At 38.2% G+C, this 14130-nt stretch overlaps 1 protein-coding gene across 1 annotated transcript in view; it reads right to left on the bottom strand.

The window, feature by feature from the left end:
• The window catches only part of FMN2 (formin 2), a 405197-nt gene that overhangs the window by 120362 nt on the left and 270705 nt on the right, over nt 1-14130 (bottom strand). Inside the window, 1 exon segment of the mRNA XM_050770753.1 lies at nt 968-1060. Within this exon segment, the coding sequence (XP_050626710.1) occupies nt 968-1060 (93 nt within the window).

The raw sequence follows: 14130 nt of genomic DNA, 5'->3' as shown, positions 1-14130 counted from the left end.
AATGATTAAATAGTATTTTCCCGTCTTAAAAAAAGCTGTGCCTAACATTTAATCAAATTGTAGTATGACTAATTCATTGTAAGTCATCATTAATGACATTTGAACAACCTATAACAAAATAAAGTATGGAGCCAATCTTCAGAGTTTTCTTGGCCTCAGTCTCAAGCCATGTCAGCCTCTAGGAGAATTCCTGAAACAGAAAGAACTTTCCCAGAGCGTGGCATGATACAAATCTGATCTTCAGAGGAGATGGAACATTCCAAAGTTGAAATATTTTGAGTAGTAAATGCTTTGATATAATTATAAGTTTCAGTGATTTCAAACATCAAGACGTTTAATAGATGTTTTCCTCTTAAATTTTTTTTGTTTCTTTATTGTCTTCTAAAATTTTCCATCCCTGCCTATCTCCTAGAAATGCAGGAAGAGTCCATGAGATAATATTTATAACGTTTTTAAGCTCCCTGGAAGAAAGGTGTTGAATATCCAGAGGTATTGGTGTATCCCATTAAAAAACTGCAAATAATGCTCTGAAGATCTGAACAACATCAATATAGTCTGTTCTCTGGATACAATGTTTTGACAAGTCAAATAAATACCAGGTTGAAATGAGGTCATCAGCACAATTAAAATGTAAAATAATACCATCTAATTTTCTATCACAAAAAGCATAGAATTGTTAATGTCTTACAAAGATGAGTTATTTTAACTAATATCTAGTGTATTTACTGTCATGCAAGCAAACATTAATAATGAACATTATCCACAAAATAGCATGTTTATCAAATTGCTAGCCTCTTACAACTCTGTGACTCATAATTCAACTTAATCTGTTTTTCTGTAATGTCAAAATAAGCCCTTTAAAGCAATATGTATTTTTCAAACAATGCCTTTTACCTTTTTTTTTTTTTTTTTTTTTTTTTTTTCGCTGAAAGGGGAGAAAAACATAACACATCTCTTTGGAATTTACCTTGAATAATAAATTGTTCCATGTTCTCTTTAAAAGGCTGCATGTGCTCTTTTGAGGAGACCTGGTATACTTTCCCCGCTTCAACTTCACAGGCTGAAATTAGACAGAACATTATTTAGAGTGTCACACTGTTAGTGGAGCATTAAGGCAATTTTGAAAACATCTTAGCTAATGTTAGAAAATTCTGTTAACTCCCCTAATCAGCATATGTTCTGCACACATTTTGGAAACATCCAAATACGGACATGAGAAGCCGATGATCAAGGCTTCCTTTTAGAGGGCTGTAAAAAGAAATTGCGCAGAATTTATCATCTCAGTTTGATTATTCCCAAACCAATCAGTTGGGCATGTTATATAACCTCTAAATCTCAGTCTCTTCATCTGCAAAATGGGCATGATAGCAGAGCCTGCCTCACAGTGCAGTTATAAGGATCATATCTGTTAAGAGATGTAAAGTGTTAGAATAATGCCTGGCACAGAGTAAAGCAACATGTAACTATTTTCTATCATCATCATCATCATTATCAACTGACTGAAAATACAAGTTTATTCCTAAAGACCAAATTTCTGAAAAATAAAAAATAATAACATGGGTGGTAATGTTAGTACAGCATCTATTACATGTCAGATGCATTTTATCCATTATTTAACATAATCCTTAGAATTAAGCCCATAAAGCAGACATTATTACTTCCTTTTACAACTGAGAAAGTTAAGGCGCAAATAAGGCGCTAATTTGCTCAAGGGTCCACAGGTAATAAGCAGCACATTCATAACTGAAAGCCTGATCTAACACCAAAGTTTATCCTCTTTTCATGCCTGTGGAATCATGAATGCCTTAGGTAGCCTACAGATTCCACTTAGATTAATATCAAGAAGTACCTCTAAGAAGATTGCTGAAGAAATGTCTGCCATTATGGTGATAGCAAGAAACCAGAGCCAGTTAGGAAGTAATTCAACAATGAAAAGTACATATTTAAACACAAAACTTTGGATAGAACACATCTGATGGAAAAAAAAACACAAACAAATGCAAAACCTCTCACTACAGTTCTTAAGGTAAGGTTGCTGTTTCTCCCAGGAGACTCTGTCTGCATTTCTAATATATTTTCTTTCTTTTATAAAGCTGAAGTTTTCTCTTTTTTCCCTCCATGTCATTAGTTTAAGCATGGGAATCTAGGAAGGCTGTATTATTAGTGCACATTCTTCCCAGCAAATGTGGATGACTTTGGGCTTAGTAAAATCTAAGACCAGTGTAGGCAGATCCAGGGTTCTCCCTGCCTGTCTGCTTCTTATCCCTCACCTGTGCCCAGGTAACCTCTTGCAGGTTGGATGCTGGAGAATTTCTAACCCATATCCATAGCCCATGTATTTCATAGCTCCAGACTCAACACATGAAACTTTCACCCAAACAGAATTCCTCATGGACTTCTCTAAACCTGCCACCTCCCTTATTCTCCCTTCACTGGTAGCGCCACCACCTGACCTAAGTAACTTAAGCCAAAACAGGAGACTCATTCTCAACTCCCTCTCTTTATTCCAACATCTTGTTGTTTTTACCTCCATTCTTCAGCTGACCCCATCCTTTCCATTCCTGTTCTATTCTGGTACAAATGCCCTCATTGTTCCTACTGAGGCTACTGTGAAAACCTCTTACCCTTGGCTTCCCATCTCCAGTCTTCCACAGATCCATGCTCCTCCTCATAGCCTTAAAAGCCATCCAGAAGAGACCCAATCTAAAACTGTTCAGTGACCTCCGCCCTCTCAGCTACACTCTGAATACAGGAAGAATTGCAAAGCCTACACCATGACTTGTAGCATCATTACAATGTCAACTTTCCAACCATCTTTCAAACCATCCATCTCCCTCTAGTCCTGGTACCTTCCGCAGACTCAATGCAAATGTTAATCTCCAGGCGTAACTGCCCCTGGAAAGCATTCCCTGACCTCCCCACGGGGCCTGCTTTTCTCCATTCCCTGCCACTTGTCTCCAAGCAGGATGAAGTGTCCCTCTTTGGTGATTCCGGGGCATCTTGTACATACAGAGTTAAGGCTGTCATTTACTGAGTACTTTTTACATGCCAGGGATAGTATTAAGCATGTTACCCGTACTGTTCCATTCAATCCTCATAAAACCCTTTGAAGTAGAGGATTAACATGCTTACTTTACATCAGAGAAAAATGAACTACAAAGAGATTGCCCACATTTCTATAGTTCGCAAGCTGAGGAGGTGGGATTCAATATCAACTACCACACTATATTAAAGTTATTTGTAACTGTGTGTCTTCTGCCCCACTAGACTGAGCTACTTGAAAGGAAATCCATCTTATTTCCATTTGTGCCTGACTTAGGCAATAAATTGCTGTTGGATGGGTTAGTTGCTGTATAAATAGTTACTTAAGTGGAAATAACATTCTAGATGTTGAAATCTAGCAGACAGGGTTTAAAATTCCAGGTCACCCATCCACTGAATGTGCCTTATGATTTGGGGCTAATTACCTAACCTTTTTAGATCTTAGTTGCATTATATGGTAGTGAGTTTAATAAAATCTCTAACATTAGTGTGATGATTAGCCACAACGGGTGTAAAATGTCTGAAACTGACTTTGTGCTAGCTAAGTACATGCACAAAAAACAGGAGCTATTGCTGCTATTGTTTTTCTAAGGACCAAGTGGAGTTCAGCCTAAGGAAGTGTAAGATCAAATACAGGAGCTGTTTTCAAAGAGCTGAAGTGTGGTCTCATGGATGACTGGGTGTTGACATTCTCTCTGTTGATCTCAAGGAAGGAGGAAGTTGAATGAGCAGAAGTTAGAGATGTAGTTCTATGTAACAGGGATGGCTAGTGTTTACGGAACTCCTACAGTGATGTAACCTGCCTTCTGAGGCGGTGAGCACTTTCTCACTGGGATTATTCAGAAAGTAGCTGACTGCTTGTCAGAAATGTAGAAAGGGATGGGTCAGATGACAAGACATCTGTAGTCAACTTCCTGTGGGCTGTATCACTTACGACAGCCTCATGTAGCTGGAAATTCTGCTCTTTAACGATGTTTCTAGATGCATATTAAGGATATATTTAAATCATGTCATAAATTTGAGAGTTTCCTAAAACTGTGTAAGGATTCTGAATATATGGAAGACAAGTTATATCACTTAAAGGAAATAAGGCCGAGATTTAACAGCCCTTATCATTTCAGTGAATTATTTCTAGCAACGTCAGGTGACACAGTGTTCCCAAAAGTCTATGAGCAGTTTTATTTTAAAATTTTTATTTTTTTTGAGACAAAGTCTTGCTCTGTTGCCCAGGCTGGAGTGCAGTGGCGCGATCTCAGCATACTGCAACCTCCATCTCAAGCGGTTCTTGTGCCTCAGCCTCCCAAGTAGCTGGGATTACAGGCGCCTACCACCACGCCCTGTTAATTTTTGTATTTTTAGTAGAGACAGGGGTTTATCATGTTGGCCAGGCTGTTGTTGAACTCCTGACCTCAGGTGATCCACCTGCTTTGGCCTCCCAAAGTGCTGAGATTACAACTGGCATCTGAGCAGTTTTTAATGTATACATGACACAGACATCGATCAACTATCTACTGATTCAAGGGACTGCTCTAGGCACTGATTACTGCCACAAACAGAACTGACAAAACCCCTGTCCTCAGGGAGCTTGTCTTCTACTACATTATAGTCTTCAAGTAATGACTTTTCAATCCCAACGAGGAAAGTAAATAATAACTTTTCAATCCCAATGAAGAAAGTAAAATCCTATTAGCCTCATGTTTAATAACATACACTAGCATAGAAAAAAAAAATCGAATCTCTCACCTTGACTGATTTGCAAAACCTAAAAACCAGAGGCAAGGAAGGCTAATGTTTTCATTACTGGTCACAATTATTTCATTTTCCATTTTTAAGTTAAAAAGTAGAAGTAATAACTGTCCTTTTCTTCATGACATCATATACGTCCAGGACCTCATACACACCCATGACCTCATACACACCCATGACCTCATACCATCCATGACTTCATACAGTATCTTGGGGTCTAGGATCCTGTATGGGCATGCTACCACTAGAAACCTGCAGAATCATCTACCAGGTCTGGTGACCTAAAGAAGGACTTCATTAGCTGGGGAAGTAGAGAAAGATCACAGACTGCCTGTGACAAAGTCTTCTACATGGTGACAACCATCCTCTGGGCCTTCATTTTTACTCTAATATTGAAACAATAGAATATTCAACAGATAAGAAAATGCATGCTATCATAATTTTCCTTCTCATTTTAAATTAATTTTCACTTAATTTTATCGATGTCCTTGGCCCATTCATATGAACTGTATTTGTACATCAATGCATGCAAAAACTATTTTTTCTATTTTTTCTATCTTTCCCCCTAACTTATAGAATTTCCTGTGCACAGTGTGAAACATGTAGAATTTCAGCTCTAGAAAAACTGTAAAGTCATTTGCTGGCAGCCTCATCTCATCTACAGTCCTCCTTCTAGAAGGTCATGAAACATACCTGTCCAATGTCTGGGTGTTTTCAGTGATGTGCATTCTTATTGCTTCCAGGCAGCTTTTTCCTTACTAAGCAGCTCAAATTATTAGAATTCCCAACTGTATACTGAGTAAATCTCTCTCTACAGTGTACCCCCTGTGGAATGATATGTCTGGAGGTTGCTTTAAAATATTCTGGATATAGTCACACCAATACTTGTGCCATTACAAAGTAAAAAGATGTTTTTAAAAGTCCAGCATTGGTAGTTCGGGTCTTTAATGAGTCACAGAACAAGTCTGCTTGTTTTGAGGACAGATTTCTTCTCCACTCTCATCTCCTACGAGTCAGTCTCCATTTACTCACTTTGCTGTATTACCAGTACTTGGAATAATCTCCCACAGGCAATATGCATTCAACAATTCTTTGTGGAATGAATACATAAATTCATTGTATCTTCCTGTCATAGTGAGCTGCTTGTTTATCTGCAAAATGTCTCGCTTATTCACATTTCTCCAACCCTTCCCCATGCTCTTCACCCACCAAACATACTCTCACCACTTAATGACCAGTTTTGAACTTCTACTTATCCTTTCCCAGAGTCTGGTTCAACTGTTACCTCAAGATAAGAGGGTCAATCTCCCCTCAACTTCGCATCTCCCTTTTCTACAGAACATGTACGAATGATACAGGATAGAATCAAAGCACTGGTTAAACAGATCTGGATCCAAGTCTAGTTCTTGTATTAGCTCTATAATCTTGGGCTAGCTACTTAAATCACCTCAGCCTCAACTAGGAGTTGAACTTAAAGTGCTAAGCTAGCTATTAGAAAACTCTTTTAAAAATAAAAAAGCTGTTAGTTATCTCATTGAATGTGTTTGTTTGTGCATCTTTGTTTCTGATTATAATTTGCATTCCTTGAAGCCAAGGGCTATCCTATTCACCTCTGTGTGTCAAGTGTCTGAAATGCAGAGGAAGTACTAAGACCCTGTATGAAAGAAAGTGCTTTCGACGATGCCCTAATTAAGGCCAAGGCTTTCCTTAAAAAGGATATTAAGTCTTCAGTGTGATGTAAACCACCAAAACTCACATCCAAATTTCCAAAGCTCAGTGTGATATAAAACCTGTACAGTTATTTGTTGGTAATGTTGCGTTACTTATTCACTATATTAAGAAGGAAGAGCCTGTTGGATAAATGTAAAAGTAGAATGTCATATTCTAGAGTTTCTATATTCATAACTCTAATATATTTTGTACATACACAATGCTATATATAAATATGCTCAATGTAATAATATATAAGGAATATATTTAGAAGATTGGACACCATTCTTCTCTTAACTGTAGCACATCGAGTTGCACAACATATCATCTTGGCTATTACTTATCATCTTCAAAATTGGTATGTGACTATGTAAATAAAAAAAAAAATACCAAACACTACAATCTCACAAACTTGAAGGGTCATTTAGAAACATTATTAAAAACAGAACAAAGATAGAGTTCCTGGAAAACTTGCATTACGGTCAAATCCAAATATTAAAAAACATTTGTTAGGAGACTGTTGGCATGACTGAGTAATTCCAATCATCTCAACTTTTGTTTAATTTAAAGACCTCTCTGAGCCAAAAAGATTTTATATTATGTTGAAGGGCTAGTATCAGAAGGCATGCATTAGGTTTCCAAATACAAAGAATAACCCAGCCAGAGGACAGAAAGAAAAATGTCAGACATTCCCACTGGCCAATGCACTCCAATACATCCATGCCATCCACAGAGTGGCATGTTGTGGGGCAAACACCAGTTTATCACTGTCAGATTAAAGCAAGAACATGACATGCCACTCCCTGGAATGAACCATGATCATGAAGAGTCTGGCTTTTTTTTTTTTTTTTTTTTGAGTAGGGAATTGGAATAATTCATACAAGTCTCCAAGTTCAATCAATGTTAATCACAGCTTAGAGTTGCTGCTTTGCTGTGAGCTTCCAAAAAGTGTCATCGGCATCTACAAACCTGCCTCAGCAAGTAGGAAGGAAGTCACGTAACAGATACAAAGGAAAAGAAATAACTGTAATCAGATCAGAAAGCCTCTTCTAAAATCCAACTCTTTTCCATGTAAGCCTGGTTTGTACATTATTCTGGGTGCAGTTTTAGGAAACAGACACCATTGTAGTCACTTAAAGCAGATCAATGTAGGCAGCAAGATGCTTGCAAAGTAGGTGTAAGTGCAGAGAGATTGGGTTCTACACTTGGTCTCCAAAAACTATAAAATCAGCCCACCAGGAGCATGCTATATATGCCACAGTCAGGACCTATGCTGTGTGGTAGGTACCACAGGCTCGACTTTTGGTTTTAGACTCAAACCTTACTTGTTAAGTCTGCACCATCAAATCAATCATTGCCCTGTGCCCCAACTCTGCCTCTCAATATTCACAGAGTAGTGACTGGGCACTGGGAGAATAATTTGAGAACACCCAGTCTCTCCACAGAGTGAAGCAAACCAACAAGCAAAGCGAAACAAAAAACATAGAAATAGTAAAAACATTGATGTCTGGCCTCACTACCTTCCACAAATACTGCATATGTATTGACAAAAGCAAGAGTCAAATTCAGACAGAAGGGAAGATACAGACACAATAAATATTTAGGGGGTAAAATTTGCAGAGCTTGGTAATTGAATGGAAGGTTACTGCTCCTTCATGAAGATGTAAACTTCAGAATCAACTGGGGAGTCTTCAGAATGTACCTGACAGGGCTCCAACCTAAGTCATTTTGAAAAGTAATCTCTTTTCATCTCATACCAGTCAGAATGGCTTTTCTTAAAAAGTCAAAAAAAAAAAAAAAAAAAAAAAAAAAAAGGCTGGGTGCAGTGGCTTACATCTGTAATTCCCAGCACTTTGGGAGGCCAAGGTGGGTAGATCACCTTAGGTCAGGAGTTCGAGACCAGCCTGGCCAACATGGCGAAATGCTGTATCTACTAAAAATACAAAAAATTAGATGGGCACGGTGGGGGGCGCCTGTAATCCCAGCTACTTGCGAGGCTGAGTCACAAGAATCACTTGAACCCAGGAGGCAGAGGTTGCAGTGAGCCGAGATCGCACCATTACACTCTAGCCTGGGCGACAGAGTGAGACTCTATCTCCAAAAAAAAAAAAAAAAAAAAAAAAAAAGGTAAAAAACAAAAAACAACAACAACGACAAAAACCAGCATATACTGGCAAGGCTGTAGAGGAAATGGAATGCTTATCCATTGTTGATGAGGATGTAAATTAGTCCAGCCACTGTGGAAAGTAGCTCGAAGATTTCTTAAACAATTAAGAGTTGAACTAGCATTCGACCCAGCAAACCAATTACTGAGTATATATGCCCAAAGGAAAATAAATTGTTCTACCAAAAAGAACACATGCATTTGTATGTTCATTGCTGTGCTATTCACAATAGCAAAAACATGGAAGTAACCAGGGTGTCTGCCCATCAATAGTGGAATGAATAAAGAAAATATGGTACATATACACCATGGAGTAGTATGCAGCCATGAAACAGAACCAAATCACGTTCTTTGCAACAACATGGATGCAGCTAGAGGCCATTATCCTAAGTGAAATAATGCAGAAACAGAAAACCAAATATCACATGTTCTCACTCAAAAGTGGGAGCTAAACATTGAGTATACACGGACATAAAGATGAGAACAATCAATGCTGGGGTCTATTAGAGTGGGGAGAGACAGAGGGGGAAAAGAGTTGAAAAACTACCTATTGGGTACTATGCTCGCTACCTGACTGAGGGGATCATTCATTAACCCTAAACCTTAGCATCATACAATATATCTTTGTAACAAAACAGCACATGTACCCCCTGATTCTAAAAAAAAGTTGAAGAAAACCCCAAAATATAAAGTAAAAAAAGAAAAGTAATCTCCATGATAAGGCTCATAAAAAGGCCACATGGAGATTCTAATGTGCATTGATGAGTGCTGTAGGGAGGAGAACAGAGGATTCCAAATGGATGTATACTCTGGGTGGCTTTGAGATGGAGGAGGAGGAAGAAGAGTAGCTTTCAGAGGAAAGAAAATGCATTTGGTTTTGAACTCACTAGGTTTCAGATGTCAGTGGAACATCCAGCTATAGTTTTCAGGTAGTTGCATGTATGAATTTGCAGCTCAGATAACAGAAACTCTGAATTTCGATAAAACCACTTGAGGAATGCATGTACACAGTGAGAAGACGAGTAGGCCAAAGTTGAACAGCTGAAGAATACCAACTTTCATGAAGCAGCAGAGAAAGAGAAGGTCATGAAAAAAGAAGATTCAGAAGGAATTGTGAGGTTATCAGGAGTGAGTGGGGCTAAGGAAGCTAACAGGATAGTGAGCTATGAGAAGTTAGTCAAATGCAACAACATCAAACAAGATAGGGGCTGAAACAAAACATCTATTCAATTTGGCAAATAGTGCTAACAGTTTTAGTAATGCTAGGCACAAAAGACCAACTGTCATAAAGTGAGGAAGGAATGGGAAATAATAAATCAATGAACTCAGAAGTTGACCAGAGATCTGTTAACCATCTGAACTGCTTAGCACCAGGATCCCAGAGCAGCTGCCAGTAAAGGAGGCCATGGGAAAAATGATGAATAAATGAAGAGGAATCTTCCACAGCTTCTGGAAAATTCTCAAAATGTTTTAGTCTTACCAATGGTGGATCATTAGATCCAACGGCATACTACAAAAAACATGTTATTTAAATGGACTATTTCCTCCAAAAGATGGATTTCAGAAGAATCTGATCACTAACAATTAAATATATGTAGATTGATCTCCTTATCACATAAGTGTATGAAAGAGGACAGAGATAACACACATACAAATCCCACAATACCTTACCACTGTCATAAATTCTATTTGTTCTGGGCACACTAGTTTATACTGAAAGCTAGCAAGAACCGAATGGTTTTATAAGTATACTCTTCAACAGGTGTTTCGCAGGAGTAATCTTCAACAGAAGAGATTTTCAAGGTGAACACTGTTTTAAATGGAAATGAATAAAAGGATATATTCATAAATTTTAGAGTTTTGCTGCTTACGTAATCATTCCTACAAGATAATTCTCAACATGTCACCCTCCATACACAACTGGTTATGTTTTCAAACATGATGCACGTCCATGGACAGGTCCACTGTATGGGTTAAAGACAGACAAAACACACTGGCTGTGCTGTAACACGTAAATAACAATAGAAGTTGCTTCCTCAAGTTGCCATGAGGGATAAATAAGTGAATATAGGTAAAACACCTAGAATGGTGCCTGGAGGTGAGAAAGGGCTATGGAAGTTTTGACCATTATTATCGTTGTTACCACTGTTACTGCTAGCAGCGAAAGCACACAGAAAGGCAATATACCCTAGAACCAAGAACACAGGCCCTGGAGGCTGGGTCTGCATCCTGGCTCTTCCCTTTACTCGTTTTGCACTTTGGCCAAGTATGTAGCCTCTCTGTGTCTCAGTTTCTTCATCTGTAACATGGGGATAATCATAGTGTCTAATTAACAGAATTGTGAAGATAATTGATTTTATATAGGTAAATACATAAGGACACCGAACAGTGCTTCACATGCAGTAAGAGGAATAGAAGTGTTTGCGGCAATTGCTGCTACTACACTAACAGCATCATATACCATCACGGTTACCATTGCTACCAAACAGGAAACTGAGCACTTATCTCGGCATCTCGAGAAGCACTGAAGGCGATGCTTCAGGTTGGGAGTGGGAATGGCGTTTGTATAAGAACAACACAGAATGTGTCACAGGTTTTTTCAAACACATTCTTTATCGGTGGTAATGAATTACTTATGACCTATTTTAGACTTAAGACACACCTCATAATTCATGATGACACACCATATGTTGATACTTCGGATGACACTGGCTGGACTAGATGATCCCTCCGGGTCCTACTGACACTGCTTGTTGTGCTCTTCAATTTATCTACGTGTTCACAAAGAGGAGGAAGTCATCCTGCATCATCAGTTAGGGTCTAAGTCTTGGTCTGATATGAGCAAGTTCTCCAAGCTAGTTACTCATGGGTCAAGGAATAAAGATGTGACAAATGGTGAAAGTACGCTGTTGACAATGAACTTCCTTCACACATTTGGCCTTGGGAGACAGAAAAGGTTAACACGTATCCATCATTATAAACAAGGCCACAGTGGTCATTTAGATAATTTAAATGAGTGTACTGTATTAGTAAGGGATAGTCCAAAATGAAATGAAATGAATTCTCCATTATTTAATTGTGATATCTATACAAATAGCATCATTTGATAAAGCATAAAGTTCCACAAGTTTGTACTCTGCTAGCTTTAGGAGGGGTCACTAGTGTTGATTCATTTCTCTTGACCTTGAACATATTGACTGACACCAAAGTTTCATATCAGGTGTAAGAGATGAAGTCATGAGAATTAAAGAACACACAGTTATTTAATGAGTTATGTAATGTCCTTAGTCTTCTGGCCTGTATACAAACATTTCTAGTTACCAGGGGCTTACGACTTTTAAGGTTAGCTCTTCTATTGTTTCAGCTCCCATCTTTAGACGGATCTTCATGTAGAAATGAATTTTGCCCACCTATCGCTCCACGTACTGACCTTTTTCTTATCCTCTGGTACGACACAGACTTATTAACTGAAATGCGTGACTCAAGTAAGCAAAACATCTTTCTATTATACTGGACATTGGTCAGAATCTTCCGTATTACGTCTGTTCTTACTTTTTCTACTCAAATTTTGGAAATGGACACAATCATCTTTGAGGTTATCTAGAATGCAACCATAAAAGAACTAAAGTGAGAAGACAATATTAAGAAACTCTCATTGAGAGAAGAGTACAGTATGGTTTAAATATCTTAAGAGTTATAAATCTCTTCCATGTATTCTTAACTTGAAGAGCTGTAAGAGAGATGGATGGGACCACCTTAGAATAATATAAATAATATAATACTAAAGAATAAAATAAATAAACAGCATTTCAGTTATTAAGATATTGTCTCTTAGCTCCAAAACTACTTTTTTGTACTAGGGCTTGGGACACTGGTGCTGGCAGCTCAGCAAACTACCTCTCTCCTTTGCCCTCTGGCTTCCCAACACGTTTCACCAATGAAGGGAGAAGAAAGAGGCTGGAGGTGGGAGGAAGAGGAGGAAGATAGTTGAAGAGATCTGTTCATCTCATGAGCGTTGCCTCCAAACACTTCTCACCGCCACAAATCCGCAGGTGTTTCTAGTTCCTGGCTTGTTTCCACAATCTCAAATCCAGTATCACTGCACCCCTCAAAAGTACCAGCGCAGCCAGGAAGAACCCCTTGTCCAAGCACTCCAGTCCCAGCTGTGGAGGCTCCCATCTTTGACCTCCTCAATCCCAACTCTTCAGGGTACCCCTCCACGCCACTCAGGCCCCATTTGCAGCAGTAGTAACTCTCCTTAGAGGTCCAGGCCCAAGCCCCAGAGAGCTCTCTATCCAAAGTTCTAGATTCTTTGCTAACCCCAACCTCTTCACTGTATTCTCCTGGCCCTACAGATGGCAGCCACTTTCCACATTTTCCTCAGCATCCTCTTTCTGCATTTAACATCCTTCAACATGCGTTTAACTTCATTCTCTATGTTAAATTACTTCTATTAAAATAGTAAATGTGGTTTTTGTTTCCCCAGCTTCACACAGAACTAGTAGAAGGGGTAACCAAAATTAATGGATTATATTTCTCTAAGTACTGAACAGCTTTCTGACACTGGAAGTTATTTCTAATGTATTAATTGCTTATAAATAATGTCTACTTGAATTGGTGACCATAAAATATGCCAGTTTCTCAGATTGTTTTTCCCAAATAAGTTTCATATTATTAGCACCGCCATGTGCAAATATATAAAGTCTTAAACATAGTTTGTTCTTTAATTAAATTTCTTATGTTCTTTAATGACACTTATTTTTGAATATGCTATTATACAATTTCTTCATAAAGTATAGGAAAGGCTGAACAATCACATATTTCACATTCATGGGGCCCAGATGACTGAATTTCAACTCAAATTCAAACATATTCCTGGGTGGTTGCCTATTTTTCTTTCCTCTTAAATACAATTATTAAAGATGTACTGTGGAGCATACATAACATGTGTGTAACATGTAAAGACTAAATGAACATTCACCTACTACATTTCCAGTTTAAGAAGCAGAACATAGCCAATGCTTTGGAAAAATTCAGTGTGTTCCTCTCTGTCCCTGTCTCAGGCCCAGAAGTAACTACAACCTTTAACTTTGTGTTTCTCATCCCCCTGCTATCCCTAAACGAGTGAAGTTGCCCTCCCTTATCCATGGGTTTGCTTCCTGTGGTTTCAGTTACCAGTGGTTAAGCACAATCTGAAAATATTACAGCATTTTAAGAGGGAGAGAGAGAGACACCACATTTATATAACTTTTGTATGCAAATAACATTTGTATACAACATTTGTATAACTTTTATTACAGTATATTGTTATAATTATTTTTATTATTAGTAATTGTTATCAATCTCTTACTGAACCTAATTTATAAATTAAGTTTTATCCTGGCCTAATTATTAAGTATAATTAGGCATGTACGTATAAGAAAAACATAGTACATATAGAGTTTGATACTATCCGTGGCTTGAGCCAT

The sequence above is a fragment of the Macaca thibetana genome, chromosome 1, assembly GCF_024542745.1.
Source record: "Macaca thibetana thibetana isolate TM-01 chromosome 1, ASM2454274v1, whole genome shotgun sequence".
Classification (NCBI taxonomy): Eukaryota; Metazoa; Chordata; class Mammalia; order Primates; family Cercopithecidae; genus Macaca; species Macaca thibetana.
The sequence above is the reverse complement of the archived record's forward strand: the minus strand, read 5'-3'. Positions and strand labels throughout refer to the sequence as shown.